Source organism: Sesamum indicum, linkage group LG6 (assembly GCF_000512975.1).
Source record: "Sesamum indicum cultivar Zhongzhi No. 13 linkage group LG6, S_indicum_v1.0, whole genome shotgun sequence".
Lineage (NCBI taxonomy): Eukaryota > Viridiplantae > Streptophyta > Magnoliopsida > Lamiales > Pedaliaceae > Sesamum > Sesamum indicum.
The window spans coordinates 17,195,517-17,217,751 of record NC_026150.1 but is presented as its reverse complement, the minus strand read 5'-3'; the positions used below and the strand labels follow the sequence as shown (position 1 = coordinate 17,217,751).

The 22,235-nt window shown below is 36.3% G+C and overlaps 4 protein-coding genes and 1 pseudogene across 5 annotated transcripts in view; 2 read left to right on the top strand and 3 right to left on the bottom strand.

The window, feature by feature from the left end:
* On the bottom strand, window positions 571-2,674 carry LOC105164762 (annotated as a pseudogene).
* Window positions 3,981-8,353, bottom strand: LOC105164763 (eukaryotic translation initiation factor 3 subunit L). The gene is made up of 8 exons (XM_011083517.2): window positions 7,905-8,353; window positions 7,242-7,400; window positions 6,564-6,895; window positions 5,548-5,887; window positions 5,087-5,235; window positions 4,907-5,000; window positions 4,471-4,542; window positions 3,981-4,370 (listed from the first exon to the last, which is right to left on the bottom strand). Exons 1-8 carry the CDS (start codon window positions 8,268-8,270, stop codon window positions 4,326-4,328), a joined length of 1,557 nt encoding a protein of 518 aa, XP_011081819.1. The 5' UTR covers window positions 8,271-8,353; the 3' UTR covers window positions 3,981-4,325.
* Window positions 8,738-12,156, bottom strand: LOC105164761. The gene is made up of 3 exons (XM_011083516.2): window positions 11,514-12,156; window positions 10,523-10,603; window positions 8,738-9,535 (listed from the first exon to the last, which is right to left on the bottom strand). The coding sequence occupies exons 1-3, from the start codon at window positions 11,911-11,913 to the stop codon at window positions 9,117-9,119; spliced, it is 900 nt and encodes a 299-aa protein (XP_011081818.1). The 5' UTR covers window positions 11,914-12,156; the 3' UTR covers window positions 8,738-9,116.
* On the top strand, window positions 15,546-18,624 carry LOC105164760 (D-amino-acid transaminase, chloroplastic). Of its 2 annotated transcripts, none has more exons than XM_011083514.2 (5): window positions 15,546-16,148; window positions 16,290-16,339; window positions 16,619-16,797; window positions 17,228-17,901; window positions 18,365-18,624. In XM_011083514.2, exons 1-5 carry the CDS (start codon window positions 15,962-15,964, stop codon window positions 18,457-18,459), a joined length of 1,185 nt encoding a protein of 394 aa, XP_011081816.1. In that variant the 5' UTR covers window positions 15,546-15,961; the 3' UTR covers window positions 18,460-18,624. The 2 variants fall into 2 exon arrangements, with proteins under 2 accessions (XP_011081816.1, XP_011081817.1); XM_011083515.2 differs by having other exon boundaries at window positions 16,133-16,148; window positions 16,290-16,374.
* LOC105164759 (TOM1-like protein 2) overlaps window positions 19,885-22,235 on the top strand; it is a 6,758-nt gene continuing 4,407 nt past the window's right edge. The window contains exons 1-5 of the mRNA XM_011083513.2: window positions 19,885-20,237; window positions 21,020-21,098; window positions 21,496-21,594; window positions 21,687-21,800; window positions 21,915-22,075. Of these exons, the coding sequence (XP_011081815.1) occupies window positions 20,137-20,237; window positions 21,020-21,098; window positions 21,496-21,594; window positions 21,687-21,800; window positions 21,915-22,075 (554 nt within the window). The 5' untranslated portion in view covers window positions 19,885-20,136. The remainder of the gene's footprint in view (window positions 20,238-21,019; window positions 21,099-21,495; window positions 21,595-21,686; window positions 21,801-21,914; window positions 22,076-22,235) is intronic.

Below are 22,235 nucleotides of genomic sequence, written 5' to 3'. Positions count from 1 at the left end.
GGGGAGCACTCCGGTTGGGGGCACGGCCGAAAATTTTTTATGTGACGAGGGGAGTCCCCCATTGAGGGGTGTTTGCTGGTGCGTTAGGGGGGTTACCTCCTGAGCAACTGGCTGTTCGCCAGGGGGGTTCTGTTCCATTCCGTTTCTCGCGTTTAGATCGTGTACGTCACGGATTGCATTTAGATCGTGTACGTCACGGGCTCGGGACCTGGTGTGCATGCTCAACGTCGAGGTGAAATTTGTTCCCACAGACGGCGCCAATGATGTGGTCAAGATTTTTTTGCTAGGGAATAAGTCGGAATTTTACCCCGACGGAATTTTACACCAGGTGAAATATAATTTTCGCAAAATGTGTTCTTCTCCAGAATGAGGGGTCTTGTCAATGAATAGTAACCCTCCTATTAAAAAATTAGTATTTTGGTATTTATAGGGGTGTTGGAAATTATATGGTGTGATAGGTTTTATGTGTTTATGGTGTGCCTCCTATATATCCAATTACTCTTTTGCCCTTATAATTTTATATATTTTTTTACTAATGTATATCAATCACACACAAATTATATTGTAATAAAAAGAAGAAGAAAGAAAAGCAATTTGGTGAAGTTGTGTTAGAATTTGATGACAACTTTGACACTGTTGGGCAGTTTCATGTACTCCAAGCCTTTGTTAATTTCAGCAAGCGAAACCTCATGAGTGATGAGGTGATCAAGATCAATTTCCTGCTCAATTTTACAAATCACTACTTGTCAAAATCATGTCAGGCAAAAATGAATATATGAACATTGATGACTTGGATTGAAGAGTTACTATATATCTTACATACCTTGTTGACACATTTCTCAACAATTTTAGGGAGATCTGACTGAGCTCTCACTCCAACATAGGTGGAACCTCTCACAATTCTACCAAACAAGAGGGGGAGGTAGTTGAGCTCCACACTCTTCTCAAGCCCTGCACCAATCAACACTACTGTCCCAAGTCCCTGTAATACAAGTTACTCTCATTATACATCAATTAATCTAGAAGAAAGTTTGATAACATCATTAGTGATTGAGAACTCATACCACTTTCGACCCCTCTATGGCTTCATTGAGGAGGGCCGGCACGCCCGTGCACTCAATACAGTAGTCTACGCCAAGCCCTCCAGTGGCTTCTTTGATCAACTCTGATACAGATCTGTCTGAGAGCTTAGGGTTGATGAATTCTGTGATCCCAAAGGCCTTTGCTATCTCTTGTTTATGTCTATCCCGATTATTTTGGCGGCCCCTTGAATTTGAGCTCCCTTTACAGCCTGTGTTGCGGTTCTAGGGAAAAACAATGGGAAACATGTCAAGAATTAGTGTTGTTGCACTTATGTCCCTTAGTCAGAGCATCATTAAATCCAAGCATGTATAAATCTCAACAACAATCTTGTTGTACTTACCCCTAGTCCAACAGCACCAAGGCCAATTACAGCAACAGTTGAGCCCTTTTTCACATTGACTTCTCTCCAGGTTGATCCGAAACCTGTTGTAAAACCACAGCAAAGGAAACTAGCATGGGGAAGAGAGAGTCTTGGGTCTACTTTGACAGCATAATCTGATTCTACAACGATGTACTCGGACCAGGTGGAGCAGCTTACAAGATGGTATATTTTCTCCCCTCCAACAGACATTCTTGATGTGCCGTCAGCCATTAGGCCACTGAAACTAAGGGGGTACTTGTGGCATAAGTTTGTCCTCCCTGAACTGCAGTTTTGGCATTCTCCACATTCTCCCAGATAGAGTGGCATAACTGTATCTCCTACCTTGATGCGTGTCACCTTGTCACCAACACTCTCAACCACACTGAATTTCCAGAACGTGTATATGTTAGGTGAAATACTACGAATCATAAAAGTTTGAACTCAGTAACACAATATAGAGATAACGATCAATCACTATCCAGATGTGATTACTACTAATTCTTCATAACTCCCTACAAAGAGGAACTGAGAAGTTCCTCATAACGACACTTACCCTACTCCTTCATGGCCAGGGATCCGAGGGAACAAAGGCTGGAAACATGCAGGGCAAAAGGAAAAGGGAATCAAAACAAGAGATACAAATAATGAGCAATAGAAGAAAAGCATGATCTTATATATATTATTGAAAGTGAAAGGGGTTTGTGGGTGAGGATGATACTGACAGCAGGGAAGCCGTTGCAGCATAAGATATCAGTGTGGCACATACTGGCACAAAGCATCTTGATCCTAACTTCAGTGGACTTCGGGGGATCCACTTGAATCTCCTCCACTTGCAGTGGCTCCCCAGATTTCCTTATCACAGCAGCTGCAAACAACGTTTATTAACTCCAACGCTCATCTTGTTCATCATATCATTTTCCATACATAAACAAAATATTAGTAACAGTTTAAGAGTCATGATTACACAAATGGTAAACGAATATTGTGTTGTTGGTGGCTTGTAACAATGTTTGCACAATGATCTCCATGCAAATTATGCAGAGCTATGGAGTTTATGTAAGAAAGGAGAAGAGATTGTAGATGATGAAAGAAGAGAGCAGTACCTTTGCATGATATGACTGCTGTGTCTGTAGTGTTGCTCATGGTGTCTGCTGCCTAACAAAGCAAATTAAGTGTTGGAGAAAACACAATATATAGATAAACGGATGCCTTCTGAAGTCCTAGATAAACACTCTCACCCACAACTACTACTGTACTACCATTACTCAATATCAACCAAGAATCACTCTTTTCCTTTCTTCCGAATTTTTTTTTTTGACTTGTATATATTTATTATTAAAATATTGGGTAGTTTGTATTCTTATTTTAAATCTTCTCTATCCGGCTCGACTACTGCAAATGTACAGACGCATATGATGCAATAAGTTTCAGACTTAGTTCCATGTTGATTTTCGCTACTCTGCAAGTGTTGATTAGGCGAGTAAGTTTGCATTATTTTTGTTATTGTGGGTGAAACAATATGCATTAGCTTACTAATAAACAATATTCTCCAAGTCCATGGCCGCGTCTTAATTATACATTATGTATGTACGTCTTATATAGTTCAATGAACTCATAAGATTTTATTACAACATAAAAAGTCAACTTAGTTTTCAAATTACTAGATTTTGAAAATTATATGTACATTTTGTATATGATCACCCTTTCAAATAAAACTGAAAACACATAATCAAGTTAATAAAAAAATTCAAAAAAAAGTATCAGTACTTCAGTATTATAATAAAATAAAACAGATGTATTGAGAATGAGGAAATCAACTTCAATTCACAATAAATTTTACCTATATAAGGGGCTCACATTTTTATTACAAGCCAAAAACAGTGAGCAATTTACATGTAAACAAAAGCAGAGAAGGCCAATTGTACGAAGGGGAAAGCCAACCAAATCAGAGCAAACCATCTTCCACCTCGTATAAATAGACATCCACACATCTGAAAACAGATTCATAGTCAGCTGCCTAACCAAACATGATTGATTTGCTTTATCTTCCTCAATAAAAGATAAAATAATAATTATCACATGACCAAGAAAAATTTAAAAAGAAACGATATCTTTATATTAAGTAAACAATAGGTAGATAGATAGGAACTAGAAAGGGATGTATCAATTGAAAATCAGCACAAAGATTAAAGGTCGCTCCCAAGGATCAATCGGACAGGCATCCTATAAAATAGGATTAGTACACTTCAGCCACCAGGAAAATGAATGCCTAGAATATATAGCCACATCGACAAGTCAAATTTCCCAGTATCGCAAGGCTCAACTTCTTCCCCTTGATAGGAGCTGCCTGTATCTAGATTTATAGAGCAGAACTCCATCCTTTTGTTACTAGAAACTAATAGATTACTAGTTAAGCAGCACAAAGCTCACCTCCAGGAAGCACATAGACTGCTTGTCCAATGGCTACTTCATTAAAGTGCAGAGGTTAAAGGGTAAGTTCGGGCTCAAGAATGATACTGAAGAATCTGCACTTCGATGACTCTGAAAAACTGTATTAGTACTAGCAGAATGAACAACATGACTAAGATCATTCAGTTCTGCAGATGCTATTCAACAGGGACAGAAAAGAATAGATGAACTTGATTTCAGTCTGGTAACTTCCTTACAACCCTTGAATGATAAGTACATCAGAAATGAACAACATTTAAGACACCTAATAAAGACTCCAAGGGAGAATACTTAAAATAACGCCCCCCAGCTTCCTCCTCTTTTTTGAGCTTGTTTGCAGATTAGTGGCGGCAGCACCCAAATATCTATGCTATCATATTGTGAAGCTACAAAAAGGCAGCAGATATCCTAGACGAAAATTTCTAATGCTCACTCACTCCAGCTTTATCCTGTCAATATCAGTCATTACCCCTTCAAGCTGCACAAATGTATGCGTTGGAAGAAGGGAGAATATTGTCAGCACATTCATTATACAAAGAAAATTGGCAAGAATCTCTATCTATTGATATGGATTTTACCTTGACAATTTGGCGCATAAAATAATCTCCATTCCGTTTTGCTGGTTTTGATTCGAAGACATGAATCATATCCTGAAATGAAAGAACAAGTCAAATAGATCTTAAAACGCAACAAATAAGGAGTGTCCTTATTGTCAAACCTAAAACCTACTTCTTGGACCGGCGGTCCTCAGGCATGATCACAGTATACTGCTACAATATAGTCAACAGAATCTTGTAGAAGAATGGCTACTTTTGCATTTATCTTGTTATTCATTTGACATATCAAGGAAAAAAAAAACTTTTCTGCCCCAGCGAAGTCTTCAATTAAAAAAAAATTCTGTATGACAAGGAGACAATAAATACATAGCCGTTGCCTCCTTAACTTAAGAATAGGAATAAAAAATAATTATAAGAATTAAGCTGCCAGTGTAAGGACAGGCCAAATAAAACTTACATCATCAATGTAGAAATCGACATTGGCATTTGAGGTGATTTTTCCATCAGAATCTACGGAATGTGTCTTGTGTTTGTATGTCATCAAAATTGTCCTGTGAATAGATAATACAAAAGCACTTGTTCAAATCAGTATGATTAGGGCATTAAAGCAAGGCCTCAAGTTGAGCGCCTATCAGACCTCAAGGTAGGTTCATCCACTTCCATGTAAGCTGCAAGCTTCCCAAGGGAGATTGTGGAATACACTTTTAAGTATGTACCGACCCCTGACAATAGTTGTTGCTGCTTCACTTCATAAAGGAACAACTTCAACTGTAGCCTATAGGCATCCTGAAACAGTTTGAAGCAATGATCAACATCTCAGTGTGTCATATAGAAGTTTAAGACACAACTTCTAAGCACCAAAGGCGCACGGTCTGCATTGCATTAACAAACATTCCACATGCAGTGTCGGATTTAGTTGTATTAATATGTTTTACATTCAACTGTGAATTCAATCACTGTAATCGTGGAACATATTAATGCATTACAAAACATATCAGCTCATGATGGTTAATTAGTTTTGAACTAAAACCAGAATATCCCCATGCAAGATAAACTTTAACCCCTCACTGAGGTAAACTTAAGTTGACACACTCGTACCTGGTTGTAGTTTACAAGAGGTTCCTCATAGCTTGGAGGAGCTGGAGTAATAAACTTTGGGCATGCATAAGAGAAGAGCTCATCATAAAGAGCAAATGCCTCATCATCATATCTCTGCATTCTCAACATCTTTTCACCATATTTTTCACGCAATTGGGAGTTCACATTCTCCTCAACAAGCTTCACTTGGGGACAGAGAGAGAGAGATATAGCAAGCAAGGCATACATCTGCTCATTCTTCTTCAATATCTGCTCATATTGTGGAGATTTTTGGTGGTATTGCTTAGTCTTGAAAATGTAAACGAGTATCTTATTAAATTCTCGAATTGCCTCCACATACCTATAAAAGCATGAAAGAGAATGCATTACAATAAATCCTAGGGAAGTGTATTTTTCAAAAACTAAAAGTAAAAATAAATGGTCATTGTTCTAGCACTATAGTATTATACATATTTATGCATGTCAAAAATATGCCAAGTTGTAGGAATCTACAAAGTACAAACACATATGGATCTTGAACTCATGGATGGGCTTTATCAGTTCAAAAAGATACGGGAAAACCGGCACTGATTGTTTCCTAAGGCATCACATGAATAGGAAGAAAAACAACAGTGCTTAATGTCATACATGCTTGCTGCCTGCTTGACTCGCAATGGTGGAAGCACCTTGCATGACACTAAACAAGAACCTCATGACTTAATAGCAAGAAGAAGGATGATTCTCTATAATGGAAAGTTAAGAACTTAGGCTGCAGAGGAGAACTTCAAATGAACAGGCAAGTTGGCTATTTGAATATATTAAGAGAGGACAGCAACTTGCCATAAAGCAAGCCAGTGAAACAAATAGCGCACAAGGCATTAGTAAAAGTTAAGCTAGAAATCCAGATCTTAGCCTAGCAAACAATTTAGAATTGATATTAGAGACAGAAAAAAAAAAACACTTATTCCAAGAGTTTCCATTATGAACAGGTCATGCACAAAGCTGAATGTACAAAGTTCATGAAGAGAAAAGCCTACCTTCTGAGCATAAGATTTGCAAATCCATAATGATAGATTGTAGTAATATGGCTTCCAATAACACTGGTATAAACGCCTTGTTGACTTATGTCAATAGGGACTAAGCACTTCAGGCCAGTGTGATAATCACCCAACAAACAGTGAACTCTCAGCAGGCCTATCATGCTAAAATATCCCAACACCTTCAAGACATTACTTCCACCACTGTAATCATAACCATCAGTAGCAGTAAACTGTTCAAGGCCTTCCTTCTCCTGCTCCAGTATTTGAATGATCATAGACTTCTCCACTAGTGCTTGTAAGAAATTGAGGACACCATATACGCTCCATGCCTGAGAAGAAAATGAACACATAGACACTAAGCTTTTCCACCATCAAAAAACAGTATCCCTTGAAAATAATGAAGCACACAGGACAGAAGATTTTCTACTAGATATTTCCTGAATCCGTCGACACCCTGAAATCAAGGGTACTCAACAGCTTAGGTAATGGGTAACAGGAATGTATCTATTTTGGATGTAATAATATGAAAGGTCTACCACACAAATAAATATCAGAAGTCTGGTCTGACAAAAGTAGACGAACATGATTACTGGAATTAGTACACAAAGGCGCAGTTTATGCAAACAAACAAACTCATAACAAAAAGCACTATCATCTGTATTTTTTATAATATACCTGATCATACTGCCGCAGAAGTGCAATCTCCTGCTCAGTCTTGTTCTTCATCTTGGCACGATACTGGCAGAATGACTGAAACTGGTAGACAAATTCATCCACCATATCCCATAACCACTGATTTGGCAACTGCATATTGACCACCCCATGCAATACAACCTGCATCCGTAACAAGAAAAAACATTCTCACACACTCTGAACGTTCAAACCAAGTTAAAAGCCTTATTCATTCTTGAGATTTGGCAAAAGCACAAGTCTTGCAATCTAACTCTATAAATTTCTCTTTCCAAATAATTTAGTCTTTTTAACAACTGCAGTTGCAGACAACCTGGGAAGTATTGAAGCAAAAAAGGGTCACCAGAAAGAATGTATATTCACCATCCCGAATTAAAAAACAGATTGTGACCACTCAGCACAAGTCCGCATCCCCAACAAGAAAAATACTACTCAGTACACTGGCAAGCTCATCCTGATAACTCAATCCCTTACATCCCAAAAGCCACTCCTCGCGCTCCATTCAATTTCAAAAAACCATAGTAATACTCCGTCTACGTACTTTAAGAGACATTACCCACAATGAAAACCAGTAGCAGCCCAGCTCCCTCTCCCACGCAAACTCTTAGGGTCATATCAACAAAATTAGAAAGCAAAATCCATTCTAACCTGGAAGAGACTACAATAATTGTCCCACGAGTCAATCCTCTGCTTAGGCGTGGGCGAAAGCCGCGCATACAAATGGCGGAACCACATCTCACGATACAGCAAGCAAAAAACATGATCGTTATCAACATACGGCGCCACGGCATCGACGGAAGGCCAGGGGGAATCCTTAAAGAGCCTATCACTGATGCTCTGGAATGAATTCTCGTACATTTGGTGAATCTCGTAAACATTCTTCTCCCGTATGTGGCGGTACATGTGGACTACGAATGATTTCACGGAGTCGGGTACGTAGTTTGGGTCGTATCCGATGGACGGGGTTTCTCCGGGAACAGGGATATCGTGGTCGTATGACGTCGCGCCGGCCATGGTGGTGGGTGGGAGTTGTTACTTGGGAACGGAAATTTGCTTCTCTTCCGCCGGAGAAACTGAGGGTTTTGGAGATAGCAGCGTGCAGTGCAGAGTAAGCTAAAAGCTATTGGACTGGGCTTTTGGAATTGGGTCGCTAAAAACTTCTGGGCTAGATTTCGGGCTGCTGCTTTGCTGTGGTGTAAATATATAATTATAATAATCCATCCTTGCTATTTTGCCCAAACTCGAATTTGCTAAGAACTAAGAATAAACTAAACGAGACGAGTTTGATTTGAATGGTTTATAATTTTTATCCGAATCCGAATTCCAGATGGGAAGAATTAATTGGATTCTAATTTGTGGAAAGAATAATATTCTTGCGTTTCGCTGGATAAGAATATGTAGGAAGAAATTAGGGACAAATAACATGAGTTTTAATTAAACCATAACTCTATGATCGTAAGCAGGGAAAGGAACAAACAAAATGTAAAGAATTAGACGACATATACATCAATTTAAAAGTTTTTTCAAGATAATTCCTGATATTTTTTATGTGTCATTTTGTTTTTGTTCTGTTGCCAAGCAAGTACTTTCAGCCGTAAACCTGTCCAGAATTCTCAAGTCCATAACTACAAAGGCTCTTCAATACAATTTGTACATCTCGAGATACTTCCTAGCCAAATGTAAAAGCTTCCGCGTGGGATTAAAGTTCATTCCTTGCTGCCACTCCTGATCTCAACTTTGTGAATGTATCACTTAACGCCGCCGCACCTAATCCCTTACAGCTGGATCTATGTCCACGTTCACTGTGCGCCACAAGTCATGGAAACTGCTCTTTGAATAAGAGAACTCTGCAGATATACTTCACACTCTCAGGCGGGTGGAGTTTGAATGGGTTATACTGGGCGCTTCTAGATAATCATCAGGTTCATCCTCCTCATCAGAGGACAGGAAAGACGGACCCATCCATGCTTTAAAACCTTCATCGACACGTCTCTCCATGTCCGGCGTGAATTCTGGAGGGTTTGCTTCAAGCATCTCTAACCCAATATTTCTACCAGCAAGGTCACTCTCATCAAGTATCACTGCTGCTTTTCTTCTGAGGAAGAAAGCAGCCCCTCCATGCAGAATGACCAAACCCCAACATGCAATTTCATAGCACCAAAACAGTGGCAAAGAGCAGCTGCTACCAAGTGTGAGGAGAGTTGAACCAAGAAATAGTGCAAGAAGACCAAATATGATGGCAAACACAATGTTCAGTATGGACAGACAGCGAACACCTCCTGTGAATAAAAATAAGAAAAGAATTTAAACTGAATACAGCCTCATCCCAAATAAAAAAGAGGTGCCATACAACATGTATAACAAATTGTAAAATTGTGGACTCGTCATGAAAAGTCTTGGAAACACCAAACAGCTTAAATAATTCCCATAGCCAATATCTCGGCAGGTATTTTTGAATCGCTGCTTGAGGTGCCTCCAGAAAGTACAGGCACCAAATTTTCGCTATAACGTTTTCTTTTTCAAAAATTTAGACTACCGAGTCTAGGATACAAAAGGAAAGCCCCTTTCTAATAATCCAAAAGCCAGACATGATAAGCAGTGGCATAAACAGATAAACAAATAACAGATAAAGTAGAAGGTAGAATGGCAATCACAAAGTCATAAGGTGGGACGCAAATGAGCGCAAATACATTGAATTGGTGATGGATACAGCAACCATCAAAACTCTATTAATATTTTTTTGTCTTCCTTTATATCAAGCATAGCCATAGAGAAGTTTCATTCACTTTTTAGTTTTGGCTTTCCTCGCCACGTAATCATCTTAACAGATCTAATAAGTTCAAATGTTTACATAAGTCCTATCATCTAAACATTCCAACAACTACACAAATACTCAAGGGTTCCTACAGCATCAGCATTGAACAACCATATCTTTGATGCAGATCATATTCCATCTCAAAAGATTATAATAACAGGGATATGATTTGCTCCAGGGTTGTAGATCAGTACACTGATCCTAGTAGAAAGAAAGGCTGTCTCACCAATGATTGAGATCATTTTCCATAGTCTAGCACTGATGCAGGATGCAGACAAGAACAAGAATTCAGTTATTTTTTATTACTTCTGGAGGATATAAGATGCAAAGACTTGTGCCTCCAAAGATTCAGGCACTTAAATACATATCCAGTAAGCTGGTACTAACTTTGACATTCATCCTGGAGAAACCCACAATTAGAAGCAAAAGCATGTATAAGCAAATAACATACCTCTTCTAGATGCACAGTAATTGTTCTCAACCACCTTCAAGCATCCATGGCGTACAGGAGCACTATAAGCAACAGTAATCCCTGCATGACAGTCCACAACTATTATTTCCAATTAAAAGAACACCGCTATCCATGCAAACAAACGAAAAAGAACACATTTTGTAACGAAGCCCTTGGAACAACAAAATCAGTTGGCACAGGACAAAGTTGCATGTCATGATTAATCTTAGGGAGGACTGGTACAGTACACCCTCTTAAAAAAAAACAATAAAATACACTTTATCAGTCCATCCAAAGAAGATTTAACCTAAAGTACATCTGAAGCAAAATGTGATGGCATATTTCCCATTCGAGTACAGAGGACCAGTTCTTTAGAAACAGAATACCAAAGAAGAGACACAAAGTATACATTTTCCCTAGTCATCAGAGGTAGAAGTTCTCCTATCATCTATTATATTTTATTGTATATTGTTTTAGTCCAGTTCAAAATAGCCTTTCAAAGACCAGTTTCTAGGCTATTTGGCATTAACCAGGCATTTCACTGCAGACTTTCATTAAAGATCTGCTTAAGACTACAAGATTGACAAGCAACAAAAACTTGCATGTTGTTACAGAAGGAACAGGATAGGGAAAACCTGATAAGCGCTTATATGGCAATTTCAAAATCCACCACATTCTCAAATCTAACGAAGTGATGACAAAAACAGTAAAAACAGTTATTCCATTCAAAATATTCAGAAACTGATTTCATAAAATACTAAGCTGCTTGGAGACTAACAAATTAGGATTGCAATTTATTATCACAGATTGATAGCTGATATATTAAATGGGAGTTTATAAACATAACTGCTGCCACTAGTTAAAAGACAAATGCAATCGGCAGTAGATATAAGTTTAATTCCTTAAACTGAATACAGAAGAACTATAGAAACTCTAGAATTTAATATCAAGAAATTCAATCCGAGGCGACTTCCAATTCACCTTTCCTCACCTGCAATCAGGTAAACCACAGAAGCCGCGAAGATCATAGCGGAAGGAACAAACACCACCATCCAGTAATAATCAACCGTCTCCTGATCCGTCAAAACAAAAGCGCCGGGCAAAAGATCCGACTCACCGCGTACGCCGACGCTCGCCACCGGCGTGGTGAAATTAATGGACAGAGGCTGAATCCTAAGATCACGGCAGAACGGCCTCCTCAAATTGTCATCTGGAAACACTATCTTCAAGCTAATTACAGTGGAAACCAAAACAGAAAGGGAAATTAGGGTGAGCGAGAGGGAAATCAGTGGCTTCTGTATCTTCTGCCAGGCCTTCTCCTCTTCCCGGAGGCTCTCGTACTCGTGCTTCGGCATGAATGCTTGCCGCAAGGCGTCCCCTATTATCGCCATTCCCAATGAGTAATATATTTCACATATATACAAAACTTTGCTTTGTTGCCTTCACGAGCAGAGCTAGGGTTTTGGTCGGATTCGAGGGGTGGGGGGTTGGGGGTTGAGAAGGAAACTCTAAATGGAAAAATGGGGTTTTAAGTTTTAGCTGATCTTGCGGTTCAACTAAAGGAGAGCTGGGGGGGAGCTTGCAGTTTGGAAATTCATCATCAGCATGCTTTTCTTTTGTTTTTGTTTTTCTTTTCCTTTTCTTTTTTAAGCTTATTATCTAGCTTTATCTGTTAAAATTTGATCATTTTAATAGGCTATTATGAAATGTCTTAGTCCTGTCAATGAGTCGGGTAAGATCTTATTAAGCCCGAACCAAAAAGAAATTTAAAAAATTATTCTATACCCAAATTTTACCCGTTCCATTAAATATAACTCAAGACCCATGAGTCTTTAGACCCAACTAAAACCCAGTTTTTGATAGGATCAGATCGAAATTCAAGTTTTTCTTTCAAACTTATTTTTTCTGAAAATCATACTAATTAATTTACATTTTTTTATTTTTATAATTTAATTATTTATTATTAAAAAAATGTAATTGGTTAAAAAATGAAACAATAAATAATATTATGGTGTTTTAAATTTTTTAGATTTGTTCACTTAAATGTAGATCGTATAGATATTCAGTTCGATTAACCGAACGAATTGAAAGTTTGATTAACTGAAATTTCGGTAATACAAAAATGGTGGACTAAATACCGAACCAAAATATTTGGGTTGGTTCGATAAAAATTGAACTTATTTCAGGTTATTCGGTTTTTGTACCGAATTAATCGAAATAATAATAAAAAAATATAATGTTAATTTATTTATTATAAATTAATTAAGTATGTACTAACTATAAAATTATTATATTTTATTATAAATACTTATATTAAGATACTTTATATTTATTTATTCTTTTTATTATATTTGAATTATATTTATATATATTTTTTAAATTCAGTATTTGGTTAGGTTGGATTGATTTGCATAAAAAATTAAAATCAAATTGAATAATTGAAATCTAAAAAGAATAACCAAACTTAAATTGAATTTTCGATTTAGTTGATTTTTGTTCGGATAAATGAAAATTGCACACTCCTAGTAGATCGAATGATAAGTAATAACCAATTGAATTTAAAAAAAAAAAAAAAAGAAGAAGAAGAAGAAGAAAGAAAAATATTTTTGGATCCAAATTAGGTACATAGACCCATGATATTGGTAGGTAGAAACCCTATCCAAACTCAATCTATATTTTATATGGGCTTGGGTTCAAAAATATTTAATGGGTTTGAGCTTAGGTATCTGAATTAAGTTATAGGTATAAATCCTACCCAATGACACTCCTAAAATTTTTCCTTATATTTCACAAAAAAAAAAAAATAGTAACTTATCCTCCATATTTTATACTAGCCGTCAGGCACATTCGATAGGTATACAAATTTTTTTTTTAAAAAAAGCAGTATTTACATATTTATAAAAAAAATAGTAAACACATTTTTTTTTAATCGTAATAGTTGTTAAAATAGGTGATCATAAAACCAATTCTTGGGTAACTATCGAGCCAATAATATTAATAATGAGAATTGTTATTTGGTCATCTTCGTTTTATGCTTTAAAATACAGTGTAATGTATGCATTTGTTTGAAGTCCCTAAATCACTATGCTGGGGTTGGGTTGGGGCTGTTATTTTAACTCCCAAATATCAAGTGAAGTAATTTGAGGGTGAATAATGTATTGTTTTTTGTAGTACTAACTTTATTTCACCCCTTAAGCTATTTTTAAGTTCAACACGTTAGACTTGTCAATAGGTGGACAATATCTAGACCTAGACCCCCAGGTTCAGACCCTTACCTATGGAAATATTTTTTTATGTATGAGTATAGCCTATACCCCAAAATGCCTGTAAATAACGATATGGGTAAAATCTTGATACACCAAAATGCATTTTTATTCATTACTTTAGAATTATTGAGCCTGAATAGTTTTGCTAAATCAATACAACTATGTATATAGTCAAATTTGAAATAATTATCATGTACTTAATGATTGTATACTAATCTAGTATTAATTTATTAACAATATAGTTGAATAAAATTTGAAATTAAATCGATTGATATATTTTACTATATACGGCATACATACCATATCATTACTAGATAAGAATATTTTTGTTCATATACATTTAATTTAAAGAATTGTCTAAAAGATATGGGGTAAATGAAAATTTCTATAATTTAAGGAAATAATTAACGAAGTGGTATACTTTAAAAGCGCAAAATATATTTAGTCCCTTTCATTATTTAAAAAAAATACGATGAGATGAAACAAAATCACAAACAACCATATGTGTGCCATGTTACAAAAATAAAATTAATTAAAATTTTGTACACACAATCAATATAAAAGGAAATTTTTTGTCCGAACTAAATTTGGTCGAATTAAATCAATAACAAAACAAGTGTGATACACTTGTTGTATGATTGAACACATTTTCTAAATTATATATCAATCACACAATAATTATATTGTATTTATTATATAATTAATTCAAATTCAACCGAACCCGAACTAAACTAAAATTTCCCCACTATAAAAAAGGTTTTGAATCGTAGAAGAGTAGATTTCAACTTCTATAGTTTTTAGTGGCGGGCTAAAGCTACAAACCCGAGCCCCTGTCCGGGAATTTGAACATGCTACTAACTTAGATAATTGATATTATGCTGCCCAATAGGCCAATTCCGCCTTATATTTTATGGCGTAAATTGCAATAATTTTTTTTGAAATTTATCATAATTATAGATATATTTTTATTATTTAAAAAATTATGAATACCCTCATAATTTTAACAGCCGTCTAACAATTAATTCAATTCATTAGTTCTTCATTTATATTTTGTGGTGAAGTGACCAAAATGCCATTGTGGATTAAGAAATATAATTGTATTCTTTTATGGACTAAATAGATAATTTTTTTTTTATAATTTTTAAATTTTTTTCCATCCACTCAATCTGATTTTTTTAACAAATTTTTAATTTTTTTTTAAAAAATAAATAATTCAAGTAAGTATAAAGTTGACAATTTCATACTTTCATTTAAAATTATCACAATTTCATCAAACTTACACTAAATTAGTTAAAAAAATACTTAATTTGGCCAACCCAAAATATGATAAATATTAAAATTATGATCTCATAAATACTACACACGTAAATAGTCGTTTAAATAAATGAACGGTTGACGTATTTTCTATTCATTTCATAAAAATAATAATTATATAATTATTTTAATAAATTGAATATATTGATACATTCAAATTCATAATTTCAAAGTTTTTCTTATGCTATTTTAAAAAATTGATGGATGTATACTGTTCATTTGTGCCGCCCAATGCATACTTAAATGATAAATCGACGAATATGACATGTATTTAATTTAATAATAATAATAATAAAACTATAGTGTAGAATAATAATAATAATAATAAAGAAAAGGACGCGCATTTATTTTATTTAATCACTACAAGTAAAGTACCAGACGAGAAGATTCTCTTAATTTAAGTGAAAAATAATTAAAAAGGTAGGGGGAAAATGGAATCTGATTCTGTTTCCCATTTGTCGTCTTCTCTGCTTCCATCCCCCACCCTCACTCACTCAACCACTCCGCCAATCTCTGAGGCGTAGAGGGCGGCTGCGGCAGAAGTCTGATTTTTGAGAGAGAGTGGCAATTTCGGGGTTATGGAAAACAATTGTCGGGAGAAAAGTAATTTACCGTTTATATCAATCAAGAGAAGCTGGCCAGCATTGACTGCTTCTTGATTCTGGATTCTTGCTGCGCAACTGTACAGTTGTTGTTAAAAGCAGAAAGCATGCAACCCCAACACGCAAATTGCTTGTAATTCAGCCGTCTTCTGATTTTCGCTTAATTTTACTCTTTGCAAACGTCCCATCATATATCGTTTGTGGGCTTCTCTTCAAGTATAGATCTGGTTTCGGAGAAGCGCGCAGTGAGAATTCTGATGGCGTCTCTAATCACCTTCCTTAGTCCCATCTCGAGAGCCTTGCTTTTCCCGTCGAAATTGACTGCCTGCTCACTCGATTCATCTCCCGTTTCGAAAAATCTCGCTTTTTCAAGAAATGGGTCTGCGTTTCGGCCAGTTATTGCGTCTGCTGTCACGAATTCAAGCCAAATCGAGTTTCCTACTGGTAAATTTGTCCAACACTTCTCCTGATGAAACAGTTATTCATGCTCGGAAGTTTCCTTCACCATTTTTTATTCTTATTTTGGTTGCTGCGTGATTATGGATTTTGATGATGGTGGCTGCATGGTATTCTCTGGTGTTGCAGATACAGAATCCGCTAAAGTATCTGATGTCCCAATTCTTTCTTGCTCAGAGGTTTGTTTTCGTTCACCATCTGTTGCTGTATGAAGGTGCGGAATGATTAAATATGTTTCTGAGCAATCGTAGTCCACTCTCGTTAATGCATCGTTGGTGATGTATTACTTCGCTTTTACTAAATTTCCTAACTATAAATTCGACAATAAGGACTGAATTCGGAAACTTTAGAATTTCATGAATTTAAACTGTTCTAATGGAGTTCATAGTTTTACTATTGCAATTGACAAAAACTAGTGGATGAAGCCATGACGAGATTTATATGTTTTATAAGTTCAGGCAATTGAAAGATTAAGAACGTTTCGGGAAGTCTATGGTGGCAATCAGCAATTTTTGGCTATGTATTCGAGCATTTTTGGGGGGATAACTACTGATCCAACAGCAATGGTGATCCCGTTGGATGATCACATGGTCCATAGAGGGCATGGAGTTTTTGATACTGCAGCGATACTCGATGGGTCAGCATACATTCAGCCTCATGATTGTGGCATTATTCTAAATTTTATGCCTTCTGATGCATAGTTAATTATGGTATTTGCCCCTTGCTTGCCTGAAAATACTTATTACTGTCCATGAAATCTTCGACAGTGTTAAGATTTGCCAAGTGTGTTGTGTGCGTCTACAGACGACTGAACTGTTGCTGTGTGGAGAATCTCTCTGATCTGTATAAAAGAGCATTTAGTTCTCAATGGTATGCTTGAGTGCTTTTCAAAAACAGAATTGGTAATTTTGCGTCTGTTTCTGTGGACTGAGATTTCAACCATGCCTGCCAATAGAGTTTTACCTAAATTCTTTGTCTTCTGAATCATATACTCTGCTGCATGTTAATGGAAGTTGTAGTTTTGTATCAACAAATCTGGTAATATCATTTCTGTCTTTGCATTTCAGATATCTTTATGAGTTGGATCAACACATTGACCGTTTCCTCCGGTCAGCTGCAATGGCCAAGATAAAGCCTCCATTTGATAGAGAAAACATTAGAAGCATCCTCATACAAACTGTGAGTGCTTCCAAGTGTACGACAGGATCACTAAGGTATTGGCTTTCACCAGGACCCGGAGATTTCCAGTTATCCCCAGCTGGATGTCCTCAGTCATCTTTTTATGCCATTGTAATCAAAGGTCAGTCACCCCCTAGTTTTAAGGGCGTCAAAGTAGTGACTTCATCGGTCCCAATAAAGCCTCCCCAGTTTGCATCTGTGAAGAGTGTGAATTATCTTCCTAATGCACTCTCGAAGATGGAGGCTGAAGAAAATGATGCATTTGTGGGAATTTGGCTGGATGAGGATGGGTATATTGCTGAAGGTCCTACTATGAACGTGGCTTTTGTTTCGAAGGAGAAGGAACTTCTGATGCCTCAGTTTGACAAAATTCTTTGTGGCTGTACGGCAAAGAGGATTTTAACGCTTGCACAAGGTTTAGTGAAGGAGGGAAAACTTAAAGGAATAAGATTAGGAAACTTGACTGTAGAGGAAGGCAAAAAAGCAGAGGAAATGATCCTTGTTGGCAGTGGAATTCTCGTGTGTCCGGTGGTGCAATGGGATGATCAAGTCATAGGTGATGGTAAGTCTTTTTTCTTCCCTGCATTTTGATTATTTTATCCTCTTCAGCGGAATAAAGCCAGCCTTGATTTCAGTTGAAAACTCTATCAGCATACTTGTCTTACACAATTAAGGATGACACCGTGACGCTAATTGAAGTGAGGGTATGGTGCCCCTTACACTCAAAGTTAATTGGTGAAACCAAGAATAGATGCCATAATGTTCTGAAACCATATAGTGGTTGATATGCATGATACTTGGTTACCAGAGACCTCAGTTCTGTTGTGACTTTCACCTTAACGTACGGATGGATAGATGGAGAGTGATTCTCGTTTTTCTTACCTAACACTATGATGAAGAAATTTGATCCAATTTTTTCTTTATAACATTTGCTTCCATATTAAACATCACTCGGTTCCATCTCAAGCACCAAATGGTTCTTGTGCTAGTTTTTCCGGCAACATGAAATGCTTCTGGTTTTGCAGGCAATGAAGGTCCAGTGGCTCAGGCTCTTTACAATCTTGTTTTGGAGGACATGAAGTCCGGGCCGGCAACAGTTAGAGTTCCTGTTCCTTATTAACAAGACTTCATTTCCCTTCACTGTATATAACCAATAAAACATATGCTGAAGTTCCAGTGCCAATTGTATGAATCATTTGTGAACAAAACAAGCTGTAGTCCTTAAAGTTTCATATTAGAATTATATTATTGATTAGTCACTGATTGTGACTATTATTGCCTGCTATTTCGCTTCATTGCAAACCATTTGATTGACATATATCTGTATGAACTCATTCATATTGTAAGTGAAGGATAAGACAGCTTTAAGTACACTATAAAACCATTATTATCTGATTAATTAGGTGTGATAGATACATTACAACTGCAATTAATGACAGTGTTATATTCATTTCAAGAATGTCTTTGTTCTTAGGGGTGGGCCTTGTTCTTACTCCTGATGTTCACTGAAGCCATGGCTTTGCACAACAAGGAACATATTCCATTCATATTCAATTATTAACAAATCCTCCAGCCATCACAACTTGAAATTAATTATCATTTTTGAGTGGTAGTATTTTAAAGTTGGAATTATTCCTATTCCCCAAATTTTGAGGGCCAAGCATTTCATAGTGGCCCACTGTATCCAGTCAGACCACACTACCCCAATACTGAATTCCAAATCCAAACAAAATTGGGAGGTTCATTCAAGGTACAACAAAGTCAAAATTGTTCTCTTGTTCCTGTCTTGGAACTTCCTACTAAATTTATATTTGTTTGTGGGGGTAAATGATTGATACAACCTGATTTGATAAGATATGAAATAAGATAAATTAATAATATTATTTATTTTTATCCAATTCGATAAAATGTCATATTATGTTTTTATTCTGAATTTGATGAACTATTGTTTCTTGTAGTAAATTATAATTTTTTATTTATTTTTATCAGACTCTGTAAGCGATCCCTCAAATGATTAAACCAAATTTTTGATCAGTTGGTTTAATTAAATTGGATATAGGATAATATTTACATACTAAGTCGAATATATTATTAAAAAAGCCTGAACATCAACGAATTTGATTTTATTATCATTTTTTTAAAATTTTTTGGCATCAACATGTATGAATTATGAATGAGAATCAAGTTTCAACTTTGAAATACTACCATTTAAATTGATGACCCAACATCAGCATTTGTTTATCTATAAATATAAATATAAAATGCAATGTTTTTGTGGAAAGCAGCCAAAAGAAAAAGGAAATAAAAAATTATTGGTAGAAGCCAATAATTGGAAAACATCTTCCCTCAATAAGCTGACGTGGCCCACCAAACCCACTTTTTCATTTGATTTTTAAAACCAACCTCCGCCGTCCGATCTTGGTAGTCGGCGGCGTCAATTACCAACGAAACAAGAGAACTAACGACACAATTTAGAGTCCACGTGTCCTTTTTCTACTGGATGGTTCTCGATCTATAATTTATAGCAAAAACATTTTCGCCCTTGCCCGATTCAGTAAAAATCTTAACAGAACTGATAGAAATCAGCGATCGGATCCCCCAAGACTGTACCTTTGTCGCATCCTTTTCTCATTATTATTTATTTTGAGGAGAATTCAAACCCGGGGGTCTTTTTTCTTTTTTTTTTTTTTGTTTCTGTCTGGAATTTTTGATTGATTTGTGCCTTTGTGAGCGTCGACTTGGGTTGTTGCTTTTCGATTAGTCTCTGGCGAGGGTTTAGCGGATTGACGAAAGAAAGATGGTGAATTCTATGGTGGAAAGAGCGACCAGCGATATGCTGATCGGTCCAGATTGGGCTATGAATATTGAGATCTGTGATATTTGCAATCACGATCCCGTGTAATTTTCCATTCTGACTTTCTTCTTCTTCCTTTTTTTTTTTTTTTTTTGAACTGGGTTTACTTACTAGGGGTTTAGTTTATTGCTGCAGAGAGTTGAGAAGAGAGGCATGTTCATCTACTATAGGGTTTGAATTAGTGGTGTTGTCTTCTGTTTTTGGTTTTTTTTGGGTAATTTTGCTGTTATGCGTGTTTTATTAATTCGAATTTCTTCTTTTATTCTCTGTAGAGTAAAAGAAGATAGGAATTTCTGAGTTAGTTGCTTAGTTCGCAGTAGGATTCTTGAGTTGGCTGTTTAATATGTGAATAGCTCTGTAAAACTGATTTATTTCGACTGCTCCTTCGTTTTTGTCTTTGATTATTTTTTGTGAAAAATTGGTCAAGTACTTCTTCTGTTGATTTTACTTCTAATCAAAATTGACAGTTCACAATATCGCGAAGTTTAAAATATAATTTTATCCTATGAGTAGGCCATATTTTCTCTAGAGGATCACTAAGCTTATGCTATTTGAGATTTGACTCTCCAGACTGGATAATTTATGATAGTTCAATTTGATTCTATAGTTTCTAGGCAAAGAGAAATATTTTTAAGGACGATGGAGGAGGGTCTGGCAGGTTGCTCCAGGAGAGGTTCCTGTTTTAGTTAGAAAATTGCATTTTTCTTCATGCTGAATGCTGGTACTTGGCGCATGTCCATATAGATGCACTTCAATGTATATGTGGCTGCTCTCTTTAAGCAATAATGTCATTGTGAGCTTATGTCACTTTTTTTCTATATATCAGACAAGCAAAAGATGTTGTAAAAGGTATAAAGAAGCGTCTTGGTAGCAAAAATCCAAAAGTTCAGCTTCTTGCATTAACAGTAAGCTTCGTTCCTTTTCCACCGATACACTCTTTATCCTATCATGGGTAAATGCTTTGTGTTCTCTGTTATGCATACTTTCAAGTTCCTACTTTTTGGCAATTAATCCTTGCACAATCAGTTAGATGGGATGCATAAGATGGAAGCTTGAGGACTGACGGGAGATAGATGGAGTGATGATTGTTGTTCAGAGGATTCTGAATGACTGATAGTAGGGGACACATATATTGTCATTTATTTAATTTTGGACTTGTGACAGAAAGGAAGTCTATGGTGCTTAAATCTTTGCAACGAACTATCTTCTTTTAGATGCTCTTATGGAGGTCACGGCCCTTGTTATGTAAGGCTTTTTGGTTAAGTAACTGAAGCAATTTAAATGTTCCTTTTCATCTTCTAGTTGTTAGAGACCATTGTGAAGAACTGTGGTGATATTGTTCATATGCATGTCGCGGAGAAAGATTTACCTCACGAGATGGTGAGAATTGTGAAGAAGAAGGTAATATAATTTCATTGAGTATCACTATATTTTTTCTTCATTTTCTCGATCTTATGACACCAATTTTTAATGATATAAGATGGTTAATGCAGCCAGACTTTCATGTAAAAGAGAAGATATTGATTCTAATAGATACTTGGCAAGAAGCTTTTGGAGGTCCAAGGGCGAGATATCCCCAGTACTTTGCAGCATACCAGGATTTATTGGTAGGCATGCTAGGATCTTATCGTCTCATTACTTTGATAGTTTTATTGATGCTGATTATGCAATGGTGATTTCTATATCTTCATATGTTCATGCAAGTTATGGCTTTTTATCAGCGTCTTGGAGCCGTGTTCCCTCAGAGATCTGAGAGGTCAGCTCCCGTTTTTACACCACCACAGACACATCCTCTGTCATCTTATCCACCAAATATGCGTAATCCTGAATCTGGACCGGATGCAGCTGAATCTTCTGCAGAAGCTGAATTTCCAACATTGAGGTGCATGATTATGGGTTTAGCACATGAAAATTCAGTCTTTATCACATTGCATAATTTGAAATATTAATGTACATTTGGCTGGAAACTTGAAAAGACTCGTGCTCTTTTTAGCGACGATACACTGTTTTGTAGTGAGGATAGAGATTAATTTCTTTAGGAT

What these genes read in the sequence shown, in the direction of transcription:
- LOC105164761 (XM_011083516.2), bottom strand. Translation starts at nt 11,913, where the DNA reads ATGGCGATAATAGGGGACGCCTTGCGGCAAGCATTCATGCCGAAGCAC. An exon ending in TGTGGTTTACCTGATTGCAG is followed by an intron (nt 10,604 to 11,513) that starts GTGAGGAAAGGT and finishes ACTGTCATGCAG; the next exon opens with GGATTACTGTTGCTTATAGT. An exon ending in TTACTGTGCATCTAGAAGAG is followed by an intron (nt 9,536 to 10,522) that starts GTATGTTATTTG and finishes TTTTATTCACAG; the next exon opens with GAGGTGTTCGCTGTCTGTCC.
- LOC105164763 (XM_011083517.2), bottom strand. Translation starts at nt 8,270, where the DNA reads ATGGCCGGCGCGACGTCATACGACCACGATATCCCTGTTCCCGGAGAA. An exon ending in ATTATTGTAGTCTCTTCCAG is followed by an intron (nt 7,401 to 7,904) that starts GTTAGAATGGAT and finishes TTACGGATGCAG; the next exon opens with GTTGTATTGCATGGGGTGGT. An exon ending in GCAAATCTTATGCTCAGAAG is followed by an intron (nt 5,888 to 6,563) that starts GTAGGCTTTTCT and finishes ATGCTTTTATAG; the next exon opens with GTATGTGGAGGCAATTCGAG.
- LOC105164760 (XM_011083514.2), top strand. Translation starts at nt 15,962, where the DNA reads ATGGCGTCTCTAATCACCTTCCTTAGTCCCATCTCGAGAGCCTTGCTT. An exon ending in ACTGCAGCGATACTCGATGG is followed by an intron (nt 16,798 to 17,227) that starts GTCAGCATACAT and finishes TTTGCATTTCAG; the next exon opens with ATATCTTTATGAGTTGGATC. An exon ending in TGATCAAGTCATAGGTGATG is followed by an intron (nt 17,902 to 18,364) that starts GTAAGTCTTTTT and finishes CTGGTTTTGCAG; the next exon opens with GCAATGAAGGTCCAGTGGCT.